This window comes from Pinus tabuliformis, chromosome 1_1 (assembly GCF_031772625.1).
Source record: "Pinus tabuliformis cultivar Carrire ecotype Pingquan chromosome 1_1, CPIR1, whole genome shotgun sequence".
Taxonomy (NCBI): Eukaryota; Viridiplantae; Streptophyta; class Pinopsida; order Pinales; family Pinaceae; genus Pinus; species Pinus tabuliformis.
This window is the reverse complement of record NC_142297.1, coordinates 884,021,370-884,045,780: the sequence shown is the minus strand read 5'-3', so window position 1 is coordinate 884,045,780 and position 24,411 is coordinate 884,021,370. Positions and strand designations below refer to the sequence as shown.

The following is a 24,411-nucleotide window of genomic DNA, read 5'->3' as shown; positions in this document are numbered from 1 at the left end:
AACTAATTTTTTCTCTGTAACATTTTTGTATTTACTTCCATGAAAATATATAGACATGATATAATGTCATCCTCAAGAGAAGATACAACCACATATTTCTTAATCTCGTTAGGTCAAATTTCTTCTTCCCATAGGTGGAAAAAGATAAAGGATACTAACACCCACACTAGTGATGTAATTATAGGACCTCTAAGGAATGCCACATTGAGATGTATCCCCATTAGTTTCCAATCTCATTCTACTTTAATTTTTGCATAGGGTTTTTCATTTTCACAAGGATAAACTTCTTGTTTTTTTACTTTTATTCTTCTACTTTCTCATTCGTCTTATCAAAAATTGCCACTTAATTTGTCAATATTCTCCACAATAGCCATGCAGGGGGCACCAACAATATTTAAAATACTTTCTCTTAATCAAGATTTTTGATATATTTTTATTCAAAAAACACTAAACTCATTTTCCCTAGCTAACATATTTTATGTACTTCTATGGAAATATGCACAAACAATAGTGCCATCCTTAAAGGAGGCTACAACCACATATTTCCCAATAAATTACATTAAGGAATAATTTATTGTTTACATAGGTTGAAAGAGAAAGGGTACCCTAACCTGTGCTAATGCTTTATTTGAAACTTAAATTATCCAAAGTAGAAAAAAAAAAAAAAAAAAAAAAAAAAAAAAAAAAAAACTTAAATAAAAACAATGATCCTTGACATCAAGGAGCTCCATGGAAAACTATTTTCTAGTCCTTAGTATTTAAGTGTGCCATAGAAACATTCTGCTAAATAGATTTTCCAAATTTGTCTAATTTTTACTGATCAAAATTTCATTGTCAAGGCTGACCACACTCCAAGGATTTATCAAATGTGTTCTAATAACAAACTATGTGATTTCGAGTCCTTCTTGTTTAGGTGGGTGACAAAAATATTCTTCCTAAGAAAATTTCCAGTTTTGTCTAAGTTGTAGTGATCTAAGAGTTCATTGTCCATGTTAGCTAGACTAAGTGGATTTTCCAACTAAGGGCTAACAAAGCAAGTACTCTATAATATTAGTTTTACTAACTCCTAAACCAAGTCCAACAATTTACCCATTCATTGCTACTATGCTTGTTAGGAGTTTTGGATTTCTATACGAATAGAGTTTTAAAAGGGTAAAAACAACACTCTCATGACTAAATGGAAAACCCCTTTTAAGCCCTTCTATTGAAGTAAGGGGAGCCAAATCCCACCCAAGCAACGACACCTCTAATTTTTAGTGATCAAAATTTTCATTGTCAAGGATAATCAACTAAGGTTTAATAACCAACCATATGTTTCCCAATCTTTCCTATTTAGGTGGGTGAGGAAAATATTGTTCCAAAGAAACTTTCCATCTTTGTCTAATTTTTAGGTGGATGAGGAAAATATTGTTCCAAAGAAATTTTCCATCTTTATCTAATTTTTAGGGATATAAGAGTTCACACACCATCCAAGTCAGCGAAACTCCATGTATTTTCCAATTGAGGGCTAGAAAACAAATTACTCCATATACTAAGTCCCAAACCAAGTCCAACATTTCACCCAATTCCTGGCTTCCATGGTTGTTAGGATTTTCGGATTTTTATACCAGAGTTTTTAAAAGGGCTGAAAAAACTCAAATAACTAAATTTATAGAAAATTTAGAAAAAGGTAACCACCATCAAAAATATTAAAATGGCTATCTGGAAATAAACCTCCCAACATTATTACAACAATTATATACAAAATGTGTCTTCAGATACTGAAAGCAGTTAACAATAGATAATTAGCCCAATTTCGCTCTACAAATAAAATAACTAGGAGTTGCATTAGAAGAGACCAATCATGATTTTACAAAACACCATGGCTGCTAAAGAAAAATATAGAATTGCATTAGAAGAGACCAATCGTGATTTGAGAACCAATCAAATAACCACTGTGAAAATTTGAAATTCTTGGAACTAGAATATAAAATTGATGAAAACGGGGACGTGAAATCAGCTTCACCGTTGTGTCCCTAAAATCTCAGTCAACTTTGCCTTCTTTTTTAGGAAGGCGTAGCCCATAACATCACTATAACTACATAGCACCGCCGAATATAAATTGATGAAAATAGAGATGTAGTCGACTTTCCCTTAAGCCCTGAATTTTTTAAGCTGTATTTCTACACACAAGGAGTAATATAAATTAAACAAGCAGAGTTGCAATGCATTGTTAGATTGAGAAAAACAAAATTTTAAGTACAAACAAAATTTTAAGTACACTTTTCTTTCTCTTGTGGGCATCTTTAAAGCCTCTGAGCATAAATGTGATAAATATGAAAATTCATCTTAGAAGTTTTACTGTGACAATCAATTGCACTCTCATGCAAACCAGGCAAAAATAAACTTAACATAAACCAGAGGGAAAAGTTTAATATCTTCATATTTGGCATATTATTTGGTAGAGTTTATCCTTCAGTTTTCGAGTTTTGGACAATAGAAGCCCCCTGAAAGAGGTAGAAGCCCCCGAATTTCCATCAACATGTCGCAGACTTTATTGACCAGCGCTGGCTCTCTTCTTCCTTCCCCGCCACTCCCATCCACAAGATGCAAATACACTTCCAAATTATGCAGACTCACAGGGTTCCGGGTGGGCTTGAGGAAGGTAGACAAACTGTTATCCAAGGTTGCACCCAATCGGCAAACAGCACACCCTGGGTTGCCCTCAAGAAGTTACCCAACCTGCACTCGTTCATCATCACCTCGGGCACTCTGGGCACCACGTCGTTCACGTTCACATCGCGCAGAACCCGAACGTTAAGCTCCTGGAGATTACGAGCAAACAACTTGTTCCCCACCCTGGGGCATCCGAAAGTGAACACCGTAATGACCACCCGAGGACTCCGGACGGACACCATGTGACCGAGGTCATAAGCACACAGGAGCGACAGGGCCGCTCCGAGACTGTGCCCACACAACGTTATGGACACCTCTTTGCCTCTTTGTTGCTCCAGCAATCTTTCCATCTCTGCGAGAACCAGATCCCAGGCGCTCATGTGACTGTACTGCGAATCCTTGCTGTAAATGCTGAGGAACCCGTTTTCTACCATGACGGCCTTATTCTTAGAATTGCGGCCATTCTCGTGACCGTGGGCTTCCTTCAACGTGAATGGAACCAGCTAGTAGTGGAGGTCTTCTATCCATTCCAGTAGGAGTTGAAGAGTACCTAGGTGGCGAGCTGTAGAGCGGAATTGCAGAGCAGGAAGCACCGAGTCGAAGAGGAAGGTGAGTGCGCAGCGCGTGGGTGACCATTTCCTCAATTTGAATTGGAACTGGCAATAATACTCCGCGGCTGCAATTCTAGACCGTCCCCGATCTGTCAAGGGATGTCAGGCCCTCCAGCGGCGATCATATTTTTTGTCAGGGAATGGCATGGAATGTCAGGATTGCCAGGGGAGGGTGGCGGAGGGCGGAGGGATTGCCGATGGCTGGAGCCGGACGATTTTCCGGCCGGTGACGGAAAACGGGCCATTCTACCGCCCAGGTAGACTACTCCATTGAGAAAAATATTTGTCACAAACCATTTTAACCCTATGGGATATAAACCCTGAGTTAAACATTATAAACATGAAGATAAACATTAAACCCTAACATTAATATTATAAATCTTAGGATTAATATTATAAAACCAAGGTATTAATAAAACCCAACGAACTATAAGCCCAAAGGAATAACATTGAACCCTAACATGAATATTAAACCATTGGAATATAAACACTAAGATTAATAAACCCAAGGGGTTAATATTAAAAACTCAAGGGATTAATATTAAGAACCCAAGAGATTAATTATAAACCCTTAGGATTAATATTATAAACATAAGGGATTTACATTAAACCCTAGAATCAATATTATAAAACCTATCAATAATATTATATACCTTTAGATTATGAACCCTTATATTAATAAACTCAAGGGATTGATATTATAAACCCAAGACACAAATAAGCTAAAGGGATTAATAATGAAAAACCAAGGAAATAATATTAAACCTAAGGCATTAATATTGTAAACCCAAGGAATAAACCCAAAGATAAATATTATGTACCCTAAAACAAACATGGTTGACCATGGTTGATTTTCCTATTGAAACAATCTTTGTCAAAATGCAACGTTGGAACATGGTTTACGATGATTGATTTTCAAATTGAGTGGATTTTTGTCACAATGTGGTGTTGGACCCTGGTTAACCGTTGTTGACCATGGTTGATTTTCATATTGAGAGAATCTTTGGCACAATGCAATGTTGGAGCATGGTTCAACATGAATGACCATAGTTGTCACAATGTGACATTGGACCATCATACAATCTTTGTCACAATGTGACCATGGTTATTGACCATGGTTAACCATGATTAACCATGGTTGACCATGGTTGATTTTCATATTGATCCAATCTTTGACACAATGCAACGTTGGGCTATGGTTGACCATCATTAAATTTCATATTGAGACGATCTTGTCACAATGCGACGTTGGACCATGGTTGACCATGATTGATTTTCATATTGAGAGAATTTTTGTCACAATGTGATGTTGGACCCTAATTGACCATGAATGATGATGGTTGACCATGGTTGATTTCCATATTGAGACAATCTTTGTCACAATGCAACATTAGACCATGGTTGACCATGAATTACCATGGATCTCCATGATTGACCATGGTTAACCATGTTGATTTTCATATTGAGACAATCTTTGTCAAAATGCGGCATTGGACCATGGTTGAACTTGGCTAACGATGGTTGACCATGGTTGATGTTCATATTGAGACAATATTTGTCACAATGTGATGCTAGACTGTGGTTAACAATGGTTAACAATGGTTGAAGATGGTTGAAAATCTTTGTCACAATGTGACCTTGGACCCTAGTTGACCATAATTGACAATGGCTGATTTTCATATTGAGACAATGTTTGTCACATTGCAACGTTGGACCATGGTTTACCATGGATGACCATTGTTATTGACCATGGTAGATTTTCATATTGAGACAATATTTGTCACAATGCTACATTCAACCATGGTTGACCATGGTAGGCCATGGTTGTTCATGATTAATCATGGTTTACCATGATTGATGATAGTTTACCATGGTTGATGTTCATATTGAGACAATCTTTTTCACGATGTGACATTGGACCATATTGACGATGATTGATTTTCATATTGAGACAATCCTTTTCATAATGCGACGTTGGACCATAGTTCACCATGGCTTTCCATGATTGAACATGGTTGACTATGGTTGAGCATGGTTGAGCATGGTTGATTTTCATATTGAGAAAATATTTGTCACAATGTGATGTTGGACCATGGTTGACCATAATTGACGATGGTTGTTGAAATGTGACGTCGGACCATGAGACAACCTTTTTCACAATATGACCTTGCTTATTGACCCTAGTTGACCATGATTGACCATGGTTGACAATGATTGATTTTCATATAGAGAAAATTTCTCTCAAAATACAATGTTGGACCTTGGTTGACCTTGGTTGACCATGGTTGATATTCATATTGAGACAATATTTGTCACAATGTGGCATTGGACCATGGTAGACCATAGTTGACCATGGTTTACCATGTTTGACCAATGTCGACCATGATTGACCATGATTGCTTTCCACATTGAGAAAAATTTTGTCACAAACCCATATTGGCATTATTATAAACCTAAGGTATTAATAAACTCAATGGATTATAAACCCAAGCGATTTATATTAAACCCTAGGAATAATATTATAAACCCTATCAATAATATTATACCCTAGGAATATGAACCTTTAGATTAATAAACCTGAGGGATTGATATTATAAACCCAAAGCACCAATAAACCCAAAGGATTAATATTAAAAACCTGAGGGAATAATATTAAACCCAAGGGATTAATATTGTAAACTCAAACTATATAAATCCTAAGATAAATATTATAAACCCTACAAAAAACATGGTTGATTTTCATATTGAGAAAATATTTGTCACAATGTGATATTGGACCATGGCTTACCATGATTGATTTTCATATTGAAAGAATCTTTCTCAAAACGTGACATTGGACCCTAGTTGATCATGGTTGTCCATGATTGACGATGGTTGACCATGATTGATTTTCATATTGAGACAATATTTGTCACAATGCGACATTGGACCAAGGTTGACCATGGTTGTCACAATGTAACGTTGGACCATGAGACAATATTTGACACAATGTGACCATGGTTATTAACCATGGTTGACCATGGTTGATTTTCATATTGAGACAATCTTTGTCACAATGCAACGTTGGACCATGGTTGACAATGGTTGATGATGGTTGACCATCATTGACCATGGTTAACCATGGTTGACCATGGTTCACATATGGTTGATGTTCATATTGAGACAATATTTGTCACAATGTGATGGGACCATGACTGACCATGATTGACCATGGTTGATTTTCATATTGACCATGATTGACCATGATTATAAACCTAAGAGATTTATATTAAACCCTAGGATTAATATTATAAACCCTATGAATAATATTATACCCTAAGAATATGAACCCTTAGATTAATACACCCAAGGGATTGATATTATAAACCAAAGGGTCTAATAAATAATAATAATAATAATAATAAAATAATTGATCCAATCTTTATAAATAAATATTAATAATTAATAATAGTAAATCTTTCTGAATTAAAAGTGTCTTTTTGTTTTGGTAAGTGGATTAGTGGCTATAAATGTCCTATTATGTCTTTATTACCAACGATTAGAGAAATATCTACAATCCAACCAGAAATCATTAAAGAAAACTTTCAATTTGGTTTGGTGTAAGTCCAAATCTTATTTTTACAATAGTTTGAATACCATCATCACACTAATTCCATGACATAGGAGGTTTTAGAATATATTAAATTTTGATATTAAATTACATTAATTTTAATTATCTTATTATTATTATTTTAATGAAAATATCAAATAAAAATTATCTCTTTAATTTTTTAATAAAATAACTAAAATATTAAATAATAATTACTGAAATAACAACAACAATAGCAAAAATATAATAATAATAATAGTTCATGAGTCTGGGGAAAAATATAATAGTTCATAAATTCTAAGCCATAACAATGATGAAGTGTTAAAAATATTAAAAATGAAGATTCTTTTATCAAGTTCTTTCAGATTGGACTACACCTAGTTATGGTGTGGAGTAGTAAGACTTCCCACTAAAAAGGATTCCCATGTTATGTTTACTCGTACTTCAGTTCACTCATTTATTAACTCAATTCTAAAACACATACAAGGACACTTTTAATATATTCATCGAACTATTTGTGCATAGTTATTTTTTGTGTAAGTTTTTCTCTCAATAATGGTGAGCATACTTACTTTCCCCTTCTCAATACATTCTGGTTGTCTATATATTTATCCTTCTTTCTTCGATTTCAATTGTCCACTTCCACCATATAGTTTTTGTTTTTTGAATTCCTAAGCTTAATATATATTATGCATTAGGGATTTAATCCCAATAGTAGCCATAAAAGGATTTGTACTTATATCACCATTATGTTATTGACAACACTTCAATTGTTATTATATTTGGTTCACATTTAATTTAATACCTTGTGGTCTAAAACAATACATAAATGACAAATAATCTCCATTATGTGACCAAATTTCCAATGTGATGATAAAGTAAAAAACTACGTTCAAGAAGTTCCCTTCTTCAATTGCAACTATTAAAAATATTGTTAAATGTATCTTTCATAAGAAGTTTCCATCTTCAATTACACATATTAAAAAGTGTTTTTATGTTTTTAAAAACTGCTCAAACCATCCCTGTAATCGGAAAACTAAAACCAGTGTCCACCTGTGCACAGTGCATTTGACATGAGTAGAAGTTAATGAAACCAAATCCCCTTCTGTATGCTTAACATGTGGCATTGAAACCGATGACGGAGACAAAAATGAGCCACAAAGCACTTCGCAAGATTTAATTTCGGCATACTCAATGTATCATAGGGAAACCAATCGCCCCAAGAGGTGTCACTCTTTACCAACGCGTGGCAACAGACATTTTTGTCTGAAACTCTAATCTCCCCAACTTGTCACCTTCCATTTTGTGTCGAACACAGAAATTCATACGATATTATGCATAATTCTATAGATCGTGACAATCTACCATTGAAATTTATATCATATCAAATATGAAACCCAACAATTGCATACGTATAATCCTTTTTATCGACTCAAATATTCTCCTTTAGTGTTGTTTACAAGGCCCAAAACCATGAAGAAAATGAAGGAGAGTAATGAAACCCTAAAGAAACCAGAGCACTAAAATGAGAAATTTTGTCAAGAAGTTCTTGACGAGGTTGCAGATAATGGAGTTAAAAACGACATGAATGAAATTGTTGATGGCCCATGTGAGAAATTATCAAATATGCATGTCAGTAATGAAGACACAAGTAGTGAATCAAAACTCTTATCTGTAAAAGTTAAAGAAACCCTAGTTGGTGCCAAAGATAGGGTTTTTGGTGCATTCGACTCGAAGTCCAAGGAAGGAGGGAAATCATGGGGGCAATGGGAATCAGATGGGATTAAATATGCCAAGGACAAGGTGATCGAAGGGTCCATCATTTCTGAAGATGAAAAGGGTTTTGTAGGTAAGGTTAAAAACCATGTTACTGAGGGCGTGGGAACTATAGTTATGTCTTTCAGGACGGGAATTCTGTAGGGGAGACTAAGGTGTTTATTGAGAGTAATCCACCTACTAATATTACAGAAGATATCAAGTGTGGTTCTTCGCGAATATGTTTTTTTGTGTTTGGTAAGGCTACTTGGATGGTTCAGGGATTGAAGGAGGCACTAACATTTGATATTGGAAGTCGAAGTGGTAATTTTGAGGACACTGGAGAAGGGCATCACAATTCATCTTCAGAGTAAGAAGGTAATATCTCTGCCTCCTAAGCTAATTTCTATATTTAGTTGAATCTTGAATTTTCTCTCCATCTACAGAGAAATGATTTCATGTGCAAAAATTTTTGTGAGTTGGGAGGACCATTTCTCTTCGGAGTTTCTTTTAGTCTTTAATATTAAGAGATGCATGCAAAGATGATAGTTTTTATAATGTATTTAACTAGGAGGAACAATTATTACAAGCAATATTCTACAAATACAAACTGCAAAGACGTTAATGTAAGAGAGACAATGATATACAAACTGCAAAAAAGTAAATATATATTATAAGTGAGACAATGATATAGAATATGAAAAATATAACCCTTGTATGTGAGCGCATAATATAATTCTAAAAAATAGTATTGTAATTAAAAAAGAGAGTAATATACACCATCCCTTATAGCGGACAATAGAGTATATAGGGTTACAATATGAGAGATTAAAAACACTAACAACACATTTGAGAAAACATTACATACTCTATTAATAATCGAGACAACATCATAATCGATAAACTTAGTTTTTGTGGTGGGTAGTGCAGCTATATACCATTATTGTAGGTTGACATTGCATATGGTACTTTCATTGAAATATATAAAGTTGTGTTTTCTGCATTTAAGAATTATGATATCACAGCTGATAAGAAAAATGTATTGAATTGGATTTAGGTAAGTTAAGCTTCACTTTTATTTGCATTACTTCCTATATTTAGCGGTGCAAAAATGAATGGTTTTCGATTGTTATAATCAAATTTTTTTCTTACGTGATAAATATAAAGCTAAAAATTTTCAAATCAAAAAGATGTTTGTGCCTCATTGTCTATATCAGTTTGGATTCAGATCAATATTCTTAATGCAATAAATAAAGAGTGCGGAAGCGCCTGACCCTTTCAAGGAGAAAACAACACATGCGGAGGTCTTTTGTAAGTCACCCTTCCCATGCACCTCAGCATCTTCTCCCCTTTTCCTTTGTTTTCTTTCATGTCATCAAGTCTTTTTGATGTCGAGTTCATGTTCCCAATGGGCACCCCATCTTCAACACTAAAATTCTAGTCGCTAAATAATAATTTTTGCGTGCACGTAGAAAACAGAACACTAACACTGTAATGGAAATCCAATCAATTTCATGCACAATAGTTATGAACATGAGTAACCCTAACTATCAAATAAACAGACAGACATGAGCCGATCGTGAGAATATCGTGCCTATGAAAACGATGGTCGTGCCTGGGTTGCACAGATCAGTGAACGCTAGAGGCATAGCGAAAATCCTCTGGCACGCGAAGCCCAAACGAAAAGAAGCTGAATGAGAATCCTTTAGCATGTGAAGCCCGAATGAAAAGAAGTCGAACAGACACCCATTTTCTCATCTTAGTGGGGCCACATTTCAAATAAATCACTGCCATGTTACAAGTTCAACATCGCAAAACTAAATAAAAAAATCATCACTTCGCTCTCCCTCACACCAAAACCCTCGATATGTAACTCTGACGAAGCATATTCCAGGTATGTTCACCTAGATTGAATCACACTCATCCAATTAAATTAAAAAAAATTAATGGTGCCCCATCCACCTAGGGTCAATATATATGTACAAGCCCGAATAAACTCCACAATGAAAGAGCATCGTATTAATGATAAAATTACTTATTTATACATGTGCAATCTAGGTAGGAGACAACTGTGTCTCGGTAACTTATTAATCATAAAACCAAAATGTAAAACTAATTACATATTATACAATAACAATCCTGAAGGATTAGTTAACATTCCCCCTTAATCTAAAGGGACATCTGACATGCTGAGTAACGTTATGAATTTTTCAAACTTTTCAAGTCCTAGTGGCTTTGTAAATATTTCAACGATCCACTCTGAAGCAAGACAATGTGTCAGATGAATAACTTTGGCTTCTACATAATGTCAAATCAAGTGATATTTGGTGTTAAATTCTTTCTTCGATCATGAAACCTAGGATTTTTGGCCAACTGAATTCCAGAAGAGTTGTCAATGAGTAGTGGAGTTGAAGCCTTTTGTTTCTCCTACAAGTCTTCAAGTATTTTGCGAATCCAAATGAATTCTTTTGCAGCTTAAGCTGCTACAACATATTCAGCTTCAGTGATAGAATCAGTAGGAACAGATTGCTTGCATGATCTCCAACTAATGGCTATTGATCCAAGACCCATCAAATAACCAGAAGTAGATACTCCATTCTCCTTATCTCCATCCAAATCAGAATCTGAATAGCCAGTGAGATGGAAATATGAAACTTTGGAATATTTAATGCCATATGTTCGAGTTATTTTCAAATAATTGAGCACTCGCTTTGCTACATTCCAATGACCTTCACATGGCTGATGCATGAACCTAGAAAGTATCCCTACAACAAAAGCTATGAATTCAAACTTCCAACAAGTTTTGTGTACCTTGTTGAATGTTTAATCATACTTCCTTTAGTGGAAGTAGGTTTTAAATTCTACTCCCTAGGAGTAGTGACAAGATTACAAGCCTGCATCCCAAATCTATCTAATAGCTGCCTAATATACTTTTCTGAGAAATGAAAATGTATTTGGGTTTTTGATCAAGTTCAATCCTTAAATAATAATGTAATAAACCCAAATTTTTCATGTCAAAAACTTTCAGTAATTCTCTTTTAACAGACAATATATAGTCATCATTGTTTCCTATGATCATCAAATCATCTACATACACAACCAAATATACAACTGAATTTCCAATTTTCATAACAAAAAGAGTTGCATCATCCAGATCAAATAACTTATAATTCAACTTTAGAAGGTGTTCAATAATTTTTCATACCATGCACGAGATGCTTGTTTCAGTCCATACAAAGCCTTAACCAACTTACAGACCTTTTTCTCTTTGCCTTTAACAACAAAACCTTCAAGCTAAAACATATAAACATCCTCCTTCAAATTTCCATTCAAAAAAGTTTTTTTAACATCCAAATGGTGTATCTTCCAGCTATTCTGAGATGCAAGAGAAAAAAAAGTTCTAATCATGGCCCATTTTGTTGTAGAAGCAAATGTCTTTGTGTAGTCAACACCTTCCTTCTGAACATAGCCTTTTGCTACAAGCCCTGCATTTATTTATCAAGCGAACCATCTACCTTGTATTTGATCTTATACACCCATTTGCAGCCAATGGGTTTAACACTTGCAGGAGGATCCACTAACCTCCAAGTTCCATTCTTAATAAATGCATCATATTCCTTTTTCATTGCATCCTTTCATTCATCGCAATTAGAAGCTTCTTCAAAACAACTAGGTTCACTAATTGTACAATGATTGAATTCACAGTCATGAAAAACATTACATGAATCACCTTTAGAAGACATTCCTGTATCAAAATCATAATACTTGCTTGGAACTTTTTGAGCACATTTAGATCTTCGTAAAGGTTGTTGAAGTGGTTGTGAGATTTGTTCATATTGAAGTAAAGGTTCTTCAGGAACACTTTCTGACCCTACAGAGATAAGACTATCCTCCAAATTCTCTTCAGAAATTACATCCTCATCATTCTCATGAGTCAAAGATGGAAAAACCACATAATGATCTAGAATGGGAACCCCCCTTTCAGTATGTGTAACATTATTATCATATTCAAAATAGAACATTTTAGATGCAAATTTCTCCAAATGAGCGAGTTGCCTATCAACAATGGAATTTATTTTATCTGATCCAAGGAAAGTAACATCTCTAGAAAGAATGAACTTCTTGTTCTCCTCATCATACAACCTATAAGCTTTGGAAGTAGCAGAATATCCCAAAAAAATACATTCGCGACTCCTAGCACCAACTTGTTGCGTTGATGTTTAGGAATTAACTCATAGCATAGAGAACCAAATACTCGAAAATGTTGAACAACAAGAAGATAATTATACCAGATTTCGTAAGGAGATTTATTATTGATGACAGAAGAAGGACAACGATTGTGAATATAAGTTCACAAAGCACCGCTTCTCCCCCAAAACATCAACTCAACATTCTTAAATAACATCAAAGATCTAACCATATTAAGCAATGTTTTATTCATACTTTCTGCAATGTCATTATGTTCTGGATTTTAAGGTATGGTAGCCTGATGTTTGATTCCATTGTCCTTCAAATATTTTTCAAGGCATGAGAAGTATACTCGCCACCATTATCAATTCTGAGAATTCCTATATTCTGTTGAGTTTCATTTTTAATAATGAAATGAAAAGTTGGAAAAACTTCAAAACAAATACACCCAACACATTCTCGAATAATCATCAATAAATGTCAGCACATATTTATTTGCATTTGCAGTTGCAACAGCGATAGGTCCACATAAATCTGAAGGTATGAGACCTAATTTTCGTGAAGATATGAAATAAGAACTATGAAAAGGTTGTTTACAATGCTTTCCTAGAACACAAACATCACAAGGTGTAATCTTTCTTGGAACTGTAGGAAGACCTATAATACCTTGCTTTTTCATAATTTTGAGGCTTCCATAATTGATGTGACCAAATCGAGCATGCCACAACAAGCTAGGAGACATGATATCACTTTGTTGAGCCAAAAAAATAGAACTTTCACAAGAATTAGTAAATGAAGTACCATTTAACTTTAAAAGCATACCTTCTTCCACACCTGTCATAATAACTTCATGATCAAACGCTCTTCTTATCTCGATGATGCCATCAAATATATGAATATAATTCCCCTACTGCCGAATATGGATAAGAGACATCAAATTTCATTGAAATTGTGGAATATAAAGTACATCTTGTAGAACATAATCTACAAGATTCGGTATCTTTAAACGAATAGACCCAATACCAGATGGTTTAATTTGAGACTTGTCAACAATGTAAATAACACCATCAATATCATCACTGAATGTTTCAAAAAAATCTCGCCTAAATGTCATATGACAAGTGGCTCCTGAATCCAAAATCCAACTATCTCACCATGAAGAAAATGCATTGTTGAAAACATCATTAGTATTAAAATTACAGTGAGCAACAATGTAATGTGAAAACTTTGATGATTTTCTCTTATCTAGTGATGGTTGATCTTTCTTTTAATTCAACTGTTCTCTCCTTTCACTAACTTTCTCCCAAGGGATTTTACAGTTAATAGCAGTATGACCAATTTTACCACATATAAAACATTTGATAGTTGGTCTATCATTAAAATTGCTTTGTTGTCTATCATTTTGTTGCCTGTCTCCTTGATTACCCCCCCCCCTGCCTCTATAATTTCTCCTACAATGACCTCTACTACTTTTATCACCTCTAGAATTTCAACATGAGACTTATGATCCTTTTGTGCAAGGTAAAAAGTTTCTACATTAGAGTTAGGTGGAGCCTCTTTCTTCCCAAAGGCCTTTTCTCTCTCAGCTATTTTTCTTACTAGTTTATCAAATGTAATGTCGTTTAACTACCCACTAGCTTGGAGAGATTCCAAATAGTGTGAATAGACAGGGTGAAGGAATTTTATAAAATCTGTAAGTTTAAATCCACTTTAATTCCAATGGCTTCTATATCATGAAAAATGGCTTTTATTGTAGAGGCACACTTCAAAGGATCATTATCCTTCATCTCCAAATTCAACAACTTTAACATTAACTGAATAATTTCAAGTTTTGAGCGTGAATCATACAATTCTTTCAACTTTTTTAATGTTTTGAATGCAGTACCACAAGAAACGATATATCGACTTACCTCTTTTGTAACTGATGCAGTCATTAATGCATATGCATTGTTGTATTTTGTCTCCAAAATTGCACACTACTTCTCATTATTAGGCGACTCTGGTGTGATTTATTTTCCATCATTATCCTTCTTGCCTTGTCAAACTTCCCACAAATCGTTAGAATCAAGGGAACTTTTAAGCTTTCTAAACCACTCTTGATAATTTTCCTTTCCATTAAGAACAACTCCAACTATGGAAACTATTGAAATCATAATTGTTATGTAGCCAAATATTCTTCAAATCCTTTCAAATTCAAAATATATGCAGTACTTATGAAAAGATATAAATTTGTTTCTCTCTTGTTTCAAACAAAGTCAGATTTGTGGTTTAATAGTAAGTTTCAAAATAGGCTAGCAAAGAGCTAGGTTCAAATCTTATTAGCCTCCAAAAAAATTATTTTACCAATGACCTCTTTAAAAAAATACGTATTTCAAATCACCAGAAAATTGACCACTCTTCAATTAAAAATTTAATTCAAACCACCAAAAAATATATATCCTTCATTTTAAGTGTCCTTCAGAAATTTATTTTATTTTTCAGAAAATTGACCACTCTTCAATTGAAAATTTAATTAAAACCACAAAATATATATATATCCTTCATTTGAAGATCACGACAAACTTGACTACTCTTCAATTAAAAATTTAATACAAACCACCAAAAAATATATATCCTTCATTTTAAGTATCCTTCGGAAATTTATTTTATTTTAATTAAACTCTGGTTTGTTACAGTAAATGTAAATACCATCCTTCAAAACTTTATCCTTTAGAAATTTTATTGTGATTAAGCTCTAGTCCTTCATAAATTTTACTATGATTAAACTCATGTTTACTGTCATAAATGCAAATACTATCCTTCAGAAATTTTACTGTGATTAAACTCTTGTTTACTGTAATAAATGCAAATGCTATCTTTCAGAAACTTCACTGTAAGTAAACTCCCCTTTGATGCAATAAATGCAAATAAATCCTCCCAAAATTAAAACAACAAGCAACCCTTGGATGCATGGAACTTAGACTTTTATCAAACAATCCAATACTTATTGGTATTCGACTCAGTATTGGCAATTTTTATTGAGAACAACAAGCACTCAAAACTCCAATGTGTATTCTAACTTCCAAGAATATGTTAAAGAAAACTTCATACCACTGAATTCCTCCAATAATCTTGGCAATTTTTATTGAGAACAACAAGCACTCAAAACTCCAATGTGTATTCTAACTTCCAAGAATATGTTAAAAAAAACTTTATACCTCTGAATTTCTCCAATAGACGGAAAGATATAAAACTTAAAAAGAGTCAATAGTTTGGGTGTCCCACTGGGCTAACCTTTTGTTGCACTCAACTATCCTCACAGTATTCACACTCCACATGCGTCCCACAAGGCTAACCTTTTGTTGCACTCATCTATCCTCACAGTATTCACACTCCACGTCTCCTTTACGCCACAAACTTCAAATACATGGAGTTTAGAAATAACTGAAACGGGGCTATGATACCACTGTACAAGCTCGAATAAACTCCAAAATGACAGAACATCGTATTACTAATAAAATTACTTATCTATACATGTGAAATATAGGTACAAGACAATTGTGTCTCGGTAACTTATTAACCGTAAAAGTGGAATGTAAAACTAATTACATATTATACAATAACAATCCCAAAGGACTAGTTAACAATAGAAATGCCTACAGGGAATTACATGTCCAATGGAAATTTGTATGAGCATCTCTTTGGAGAAAAGTCCAATGCCCAATATTTGAGTTGGTTGCAGTGAAGGAACATTGTCCTAGGGACTAGCTTATCTACACAAAGGCATCGAGCCTGCAATTTATGACAGAGACATCAAATGCACTAACATTCTATTAGATGAGGAAAAGAATGCCCATGTGGCTAATTTTGGTCTGGAAAAGATTATGACTAAATTCAGAGAATCCCATATGATGACAAAAGTAATAGGGACGCACGGCTACTTGGCCCCCACAAATACGCTCTCTACAGCCAACTTACAGACAAAAGCGATGTGTACAACTTGGTGTTCTGTTGTTGGAGATCATGAGCAAGCAGAAAGGATGTTGACACCACTGCTGAGATGGGCCCCAATTATCTCATCCCAGACTGGGCAATGGCCCTGGTGAAAAAGGCAGGACTAGTAAACTAGTAGACAAGAGTATCCGTCAGAGCGGGGAGGAGGACGTGGTGGAGAGGTTCATTTTGGTGGATATTTTGTGCTCGCATGTTATGGTGGCACTCGAACCTCAAATGGTGGAAGCCTGAAGATGCTAAAGGGAAAGGCTGAAATACCTAAAATCCCAGACAAGCCTGTATCGATTACTCTGCAGGGTTCGCCTACTACAAACTAAAATGGTTCATTAATCCTTCTTCCTAATAGTGTTTCCTAGCTTTCCTTCAGTTCAATGGTGATGTTGAATATGTCAGTAAGCACATGCCAATGTAATTTTCTTTTCTGGCATTGACTCCATTTAAATGGATATGAGTACAAATATATTGAAAATTCTTCCAGGAACCAAATTTGAACTAGTGGAAGTCCAGGTGACATGAAGATTTTTAGTCCCCTACTCTACTATCCCGACTCGTCTTTGTTGATATGCTGGTACAGGGTTTTAATGAATCCACTGAAATTAAGGAAAAAAGGAGCCAGATGAGGGATTTCAATTGATCACAGGCAATTTTGTGGATCAATTTTTATCACAACAATGTGCTAATGCCTACAAAAACATATTAGGTTTATTTACAACAGGAGTGTTGTGTCATTCTTTAGTAAACAGATAAACATAGTGTTATAGATTATTGAATTTCAAATTTGTGGGTGGATCAAAGCATCAGTCCTCAATATGTATATATTATATCAACATTTAATGGGATAGCTATTATGGTCATGGATCCTCTTTTTCTCTCAGTGTCCTAGTTTGGATAGTTATTTAGGGGTAACCTTTTTACTTTCTCAATCCTCAATTGTGATAAGGTTTTGGACTATGTAGAATATCCTTGAAACTCCACACATGGGTAGCTCCACATGTTCGACTAATGGGGATTTAGGTTGCATTCAGTCCTAGTATTGTGGTCAACATTAAGGTAGGCCAACTTCTAGGGAGCATAACTCTCACATTCGAATTTAGATTAAGTCAATTTTCACACTGTTGGAAATGTCTCCACGTGTAGATCGATATCACGGGTGCATGCACAAGTTTAGAGATCTTGCAGCAACAAAAAATAAAAATTTAGTGCACCAAAATGACTTTAGAAGATTTCAAACCCCGATTTCCAAACATAAACCTCACCCTAAAATAGCCTTGCAAACTAAAATCCCTAATTTTTTCCACCCCAAAAATATCTAAATAACTAAATAATATGATAATCCAATCTAACTCATTATAACTAAAATAACTTAACACTAATCACAATAACCAAACATTTACAATCTATACTAATTTTTATCCAATATTTTCCCAAAAACAAAACTAAAAATATTACTAGAATGTACTCAAACACCATTTCACACCATCTCATGAGTATCATATTTTCCATTTGGTTGTGCTTTATTAATCAATTTACAATATAAACAAATTTATAAACCTATAACATTATTTAATAATTAAATTAATAAAATAACATAAAACATCTAAAACCAAAATTTATTAAAAACACACTCTATGCTCTTTTATTACTATAGCATGGTATCACACTTTCAAACTTATATTACCGTACATTCATATTTTAAGGTTATAGCACGGTATCACACTTTCAAACTTATATTACCATACATTCGTATTTTAAGGTTAAAGTATGCAATGATGTTTTATAAAGTAGTTATGCATTTTTGTTATTTATATATATATATATATATATATATATATATATATATTAATTAGGCCGATAGGCCTTCTTTTGAAACAATTCGACCGTCTACACTTCTCATATTTGTTTGACATCTGTGCACATACAAATATGACATCCATGCACATATTTTTAAGCCATCTTTCTGCTCTCCATTTCACATCTATGTATGTCGGAGTCATTTATGCCAGAATTTCAGGAAAATACGTTTGGAATGCGTTTGAATTTTTCATGGAGTTTATGGCACTGAACATGGAGGACACCAGAAAGCTCACAAGAAGGACATCTGTGCGTGCCGGGGTCCTATAATCATGTCTTCGAGCTGGATGGGAAACAATGTATAAAGATGCATTACCATCTTAGAGACCTTGGAAGGTCTCTGGCGGAGACAGAACCTCGTTGTCATCTTTGGGGCCAAGATTTCAACCTTTTGCCAAATTCAACGGCAAGCATTTGAAACTTTGGACAAGCTTTCAAAATGTCATCTGTCAAATTTTGAATTCTAAACCTTTGTAAGGTCACAATACTACTTCTAACAGTTTTTAGAGAAAAATTTAGGTGCGTGGAATCACAAACTTTACACAGTGCAATCCTTGGGTACCTTATATTAGCTAGGATCAGCTAAGTAGCTTGAAGCTACTTAGGGTTGAAGGTTGTGTGGATAAAGTATTTCGCAGCGGGCAAACACCAAATTCAATTATTGACTTTCCTCCTTGCCTGTTGGATCTTCGAACCTACAATTTATATAAACTCAGATCACCAAAACCAATATGGTTGTGTTGGTCTAACTGTCTGCACTACTCTATACCTTTGAGCATTCCAATGAAGGAATTAAGAGTTTTATTCATAAAGGGAAGCAAGTTCAAAAAACTATGGCAACATCAATCTTAGGTAACAGGCCATTTATTGACATAAGGTTGTATTTATTTTCCTTAATTTATTGCAAATGTTGCTTTGGTTTTCAATATTCTGTCTTCGAATCCCACAATGTGCAAAACTTTTGACACCAAGGAAGAATTGCAGGTACCTCTGCATTTGAGGGAGTTGCATATCGCTATTGATAGTGTGTTAAAGATTCTAATGTCCATAGGGCAGTTGAATCAAATGGAAAATATTGTCCTAGAACCTGACAGAATTATTGGAAGATTGCGTCTGGAAACTTTGCCACAGGAGTTTGGTCATCTGAAGTCCTTGAAACACTTAGAGTTAAGGAGATGTTCAATGTTGAAGTCACTTCTAGATTGCCTTTGCAGATTGGGCAAACTCCAACATATTAATTTGAATGAGTGTGGCGATCTACAGGAGCTTCCATATGACTTTGGGAAATCAACTAACCTTCCACATTTTCGCTTGACCCGTTCCTGGTCACATACGTTTCCAGAATCCTTTGGGAACTTGAGAAAGCTTGAACACATTGACTTAAAGTTCACCAAATTCCAGATCATTCCAAAGTCCTTTGGTAAGTTAACCAGCCTTCAACATATTGACTTGTCCCATTGCAGCCATTTGGAAATGGTGACATCTTGTTTTGACAATTTAACGAACCTCCAATATGTTGACCTGTCCCATAGTAGCCACCTAGAAAGGATCCCATTTTCTTTTGGGAGGATAAGAAACTTTCACCTGGACAATTGTAGCCGTTTGAAAATTTGTGTTTCAAAATAGACTCCCCCATAGCTGAGAGAAATAATAATGATGATAATTTAACTTCAACATCCCAGCTTTGCACTGTGATCTACATAGCCTCCCCATACTGAGCAATGAAATTAACGAAGATAATTTAACTTCAACAATCAGTATATCTCCTTTAGAGTTTTTGGTGGAAATTTATTTTTGTCAAATCTTCAATTTTGTGGTTTAAGCTAAGTTTTTGATTGCATATATGAATTCAATAAGTTGAAAGGGCACTTTTCAAGAGTTCACAACTCAAACTTGTGATTTCAGCAAGTCACTGCTTGATTTTGGGCAATTTTAACCCGAAAATGTGTGAAAAAAAACTCTCCAAAAAGTCTTATAGGTAAACTATGGCCAAAAGAAACTAACCAATCTACAATTTTTTTTCAATTTATTCTTAATTTGTTTCTGAAAATAATGTTTAAAATGGATGTCTAACTATACTATGTTATGGATATTTTGGTTGGAATCCAACAAATGATTTTTGGTTAAATTAGTTATTTTGTTATTTAAAATCTATTTTAAAATACTTCAATGGATTTTGTACTTTGAAAAATTGAGATATTAGAATTGTGCAGAGTTTATAGATTAAACTTATAATTCCAACAAATTCCTGATGAATTTTAAACAAATTTGACCAGAAAATATGAAAAACAAAAACCTCCAAAACATATAACAATTAAACTATAACATTTGAAATTATATTATTTTCTCGTTTTAAATATTTTAAATATAAACTTGTGAATTTAAAAAATAAATCAAATTTATTTTCTCTTAAATAGAAATTTTAAATCTGTTTCATCACCATACTTACCAAAAATAAATAAATTAACCTTTAGAAAAACAAATTAAAAAAAGAATGTTTATTACGTCCATTCAAATCCCAACTCCATTAAAAATCACTCTTTGATTTATAGCAAAGATCTTCCAAAAGTATTTAATTTGGATTTTAAAAAAATATCTTCCAAAAAGTATTTAATTTGGATTTTTAAAAATGGGTTATGTATTAGATTTTTTTGGTTGACTATTAAAAATATTTGACTTGGTTTTTTTGTTTTTGGGTCATGGAGTATGTTTTTTTGTTTACTATTAAATAATAATGAAAAGATAAAAAGTAGGTAAATGATTTCCAAATGATGACCATGTTATGCTCTTAACCTACAAGAAGATACTGGAATACCAAATATGCAAAGAAATATACCCAGAACATAGAACAGTGAGAAATAACAGCAAGTATTTTATTATTCAAAAAGCAATGTTCACTTGCCTCTTCGAGGGGGTAACCTCCGATAGAGCAGAGCTTGATTACAAAATAAGTCATGATGCTCCTCACAGGGAGTCTCTATCCTTTATATAGGATTCATACATGCGATACCATGGTTCTTATTAATACCATCTATCTAATACCGTGGCCCATTTGCAACTAACTGTGGTCCCGTCATTAAATGCGGGTTAACCACTTACAATTATTAATATGGGATTTATTGACTCTTTACTAACTATAACTATGACTCGATCCCATTACATAAATAAGGGGGTTAGGGTGGGACCCTAACATGCCCTCCCCCATAAGAATAGCCTTGTCCTCAAGGCTGAAGCTGCAGAAACTGTTGAAGAATAGTGGTTGGTTCCCAGGTTGCATCTTCCGGAGAGGTGTCTTTCCATTTGACGAGGACTTCCTTGATCATGCGGCCACGTAGGTGCCATTCTCGTGCGTCCAGGACCTGTTCAGGTTGGAGCTAAATTGACCCTTCTTCATCCAGTTTAGGTAGACTAGTTTGAATTCTGCAATTGTTCCCAATCACTTTCTTGAGGCATGAGACATGGAAAACTGGATGGATTTTTGCAGTGGGTGGAAAAGCTAGCTTGTAGGTTACTTCTCCAATGCGCTAAAGTACTTGATACGGTCCCTAGAATTTTGGAGAGATTTTCTGACAACCCTTGTCTTTGAGTGATGTTTTCTTATATGGTTGCAGCCTCAAAAATACCTAATCCCCTTCTTGAAATTGGCATTCTGAGCGATGTTGATCTACCGATTGCTTCATGCGATTTTGAGCATGATGAAGGTTCTCTCTAAGATGGGCCAGCATGGTTGTGCGTTTCTGTAGCAGTTGATCCACTGCTTGTACCTTCGAGCACCCCTTGATATGAGAAGTAGGGGAAGGAGGGAGTTGACCATAAACTGCTTCATATGGAGTTATTTTGGTGGTGGCATGATAGTTGGTGTTATACCACCATTCAGCTAGAGGTAACCACTATACCCAAAGATATTGCTTTTCTGAAGTGAAACACCTATGGTAGGTTTCTAGACATTTGTTGACTGCTTCAATTTGACCATCAGTTTGTGGATGATAGGAAGTATTAAGTTGTAGTTGGGTACCCTATAGACGGAAGAGTTCCTGCAAAAAGTTACTAGTGAAGATCGGGTCACGATCAGACACAATGGAAGTGGGCATGCCATGCAATTTCAAGATCTGATCCAGGAAAGATTGAGTGACCAAAGTCGATGTAAAAGGGTGAGGTAGGGTGCAAAAATGAGCATACTTAGAAAGTCTGTCCACAACCACCATGATGACTGACTTATTTCCTGACTTTGGAAGACCTGTAATGAAATCCATAGAAACCTCCATCCATATTGATGCTGGGATGGGTAATGGTTGTAATGTGCCTGGTGCTTTGACTATTTCTCCTTTGAAGTTTGACATTTTCCAAAAGTTCCTTGATTATTTTTTCTATTTCATTCTTTTGGGTGAACGGATATCTATATGGGCGCATATTTGGTGGTTGGGCACCTGGGAACAAAGTGATGCTATGATCATGTTCCCCTCTCGAGGGTTGAAGCTTAGGAGGCTTGTCAAAGACTAGCAGATGATTATTTAAGATCTGTTGCATCTCAGGATGAATCTAAAGAGAATTGGGTTCAAAGGCCTAGATGGCATTAAATTGAGCTATAGCTCCATGTTGGCCCTTTTTAACAATTTTTCCATCCGATGTGAGCTGATGATAGAGGGAGATCCTGCCTGGAGTCCGCGAAGGGTATGTGTGTGGTTGTTCTCCTTAAAGCTCATATATAATTCCTGGAAATCCATTGTGATTGGGCCAAGTGTGCGAAGCCATTCAGCACCTAGGACAATGTCACACCCACCCATGTGTATGGAAAACATGTGGGTCTTTAACTAATAATCCCCCATTTGAAGTTTGACATTTTCACAGCGGCCTTCACATTTCATTGTTCCCCCATCAACAATTTGGACTTGGAAGTTAGAAACTGCTCGTACAAAACACTGCACTGCTTCCACGACTCTTTAATGGATAAAATTATATGTACTTCCACTATCAATCAAGACTACTACGGGGTGATGCTTAATAAAACCTCTGATTTTGAGTGTTTGAGGTGAAGAATCCCTGCCAAGGCATGCAGTGAAATAACTGGTTCTTCAGGTACATTGTCCTTCTAGTTGTCCTCTTCTTCCTCCTTTGGTTCGTCAAGTGGTGGGGCTTCCTCCGATAAACTATGATCAGTAGCATCAATTTGAAAGAATTTGAGCTCCTTGCATTTATGCCCTGGGGAGTATTTTTCATCACGTTAGTAACATAATCCTTTCCTTCTTCTTTCTGCCATTTCTGCAAGTGACACCTTTCTTTATCGGGAAAACTAGTGTCTATTCAGAGCTGCTAGTCCCACTAAGACGGGTAGCTATCTTAGAAACAAACAGATTAAAGTTACTTGTGTTTTCCTTTATGAAAGATAGATGAGAGAGAAGCAGAGAGCACCAACCTTAGTCTTTTGCTAGTCTCCTTGCTTGTTTCCTCTCTCCTTTGATAGAGCTTTCACCACTCCTTCCTCACTTGTCCTGCTTCAAAGAACACCTGTAGAGTCAAGGTAGCAAAATACCATCAAAGCATAGAGATCTATAACCATAAATAATGTAGGATCAGATGTACATTAACCATATAAATGCATACATAAACAAGATTCAGAGATATACAAGCATATGGAGGAAAACTCAAATAGCTTTATTGATAGAAGTAGTAGAAGAGAGGATTACAACCAGGGTGTCTGATCCAACATCATCCTCCCAGCGTGAAAGCCCTCTTCACCTCATACAAAGCAAGATCACCCAACAATATCTT

The 24,411-nt window shown here is 35.0% G+C and overlaps 1 protein-coding gene across 1 annotated transcript; it reads right to left on the bottom strand.

Annotated features, from left to right (window-relative positions):
* Positions 1–2,615: 2,615 nt before the first annotated feature.
* On the bottom strand, positions 2,616–3,089 carry LOC149217203 (phospholipase A1-Igamma2, chloroplastic-like). Its single transcript, XM_089390160.1, has one exon. It carries the CDS (start codon positions 3,087–3,089, stop codon positions 2,616–2,618), a length of 474 nt encoding a protein of 157 aa, XP_089246286.1.
* Between the last annotated feature and the right edge of the window lie 21,322 nt (positions 3,090–24,411).

What these genes read in the sequence shown, in the direction of transcription:
- LOC149217203 (XM_089390160.1), bottom strand. Translation starts at nt 3,089, where the DNA reads ATGGTAGAAAACGGGTTCCTCAGCATTTACAGCAAGGATTCGCAGTAC.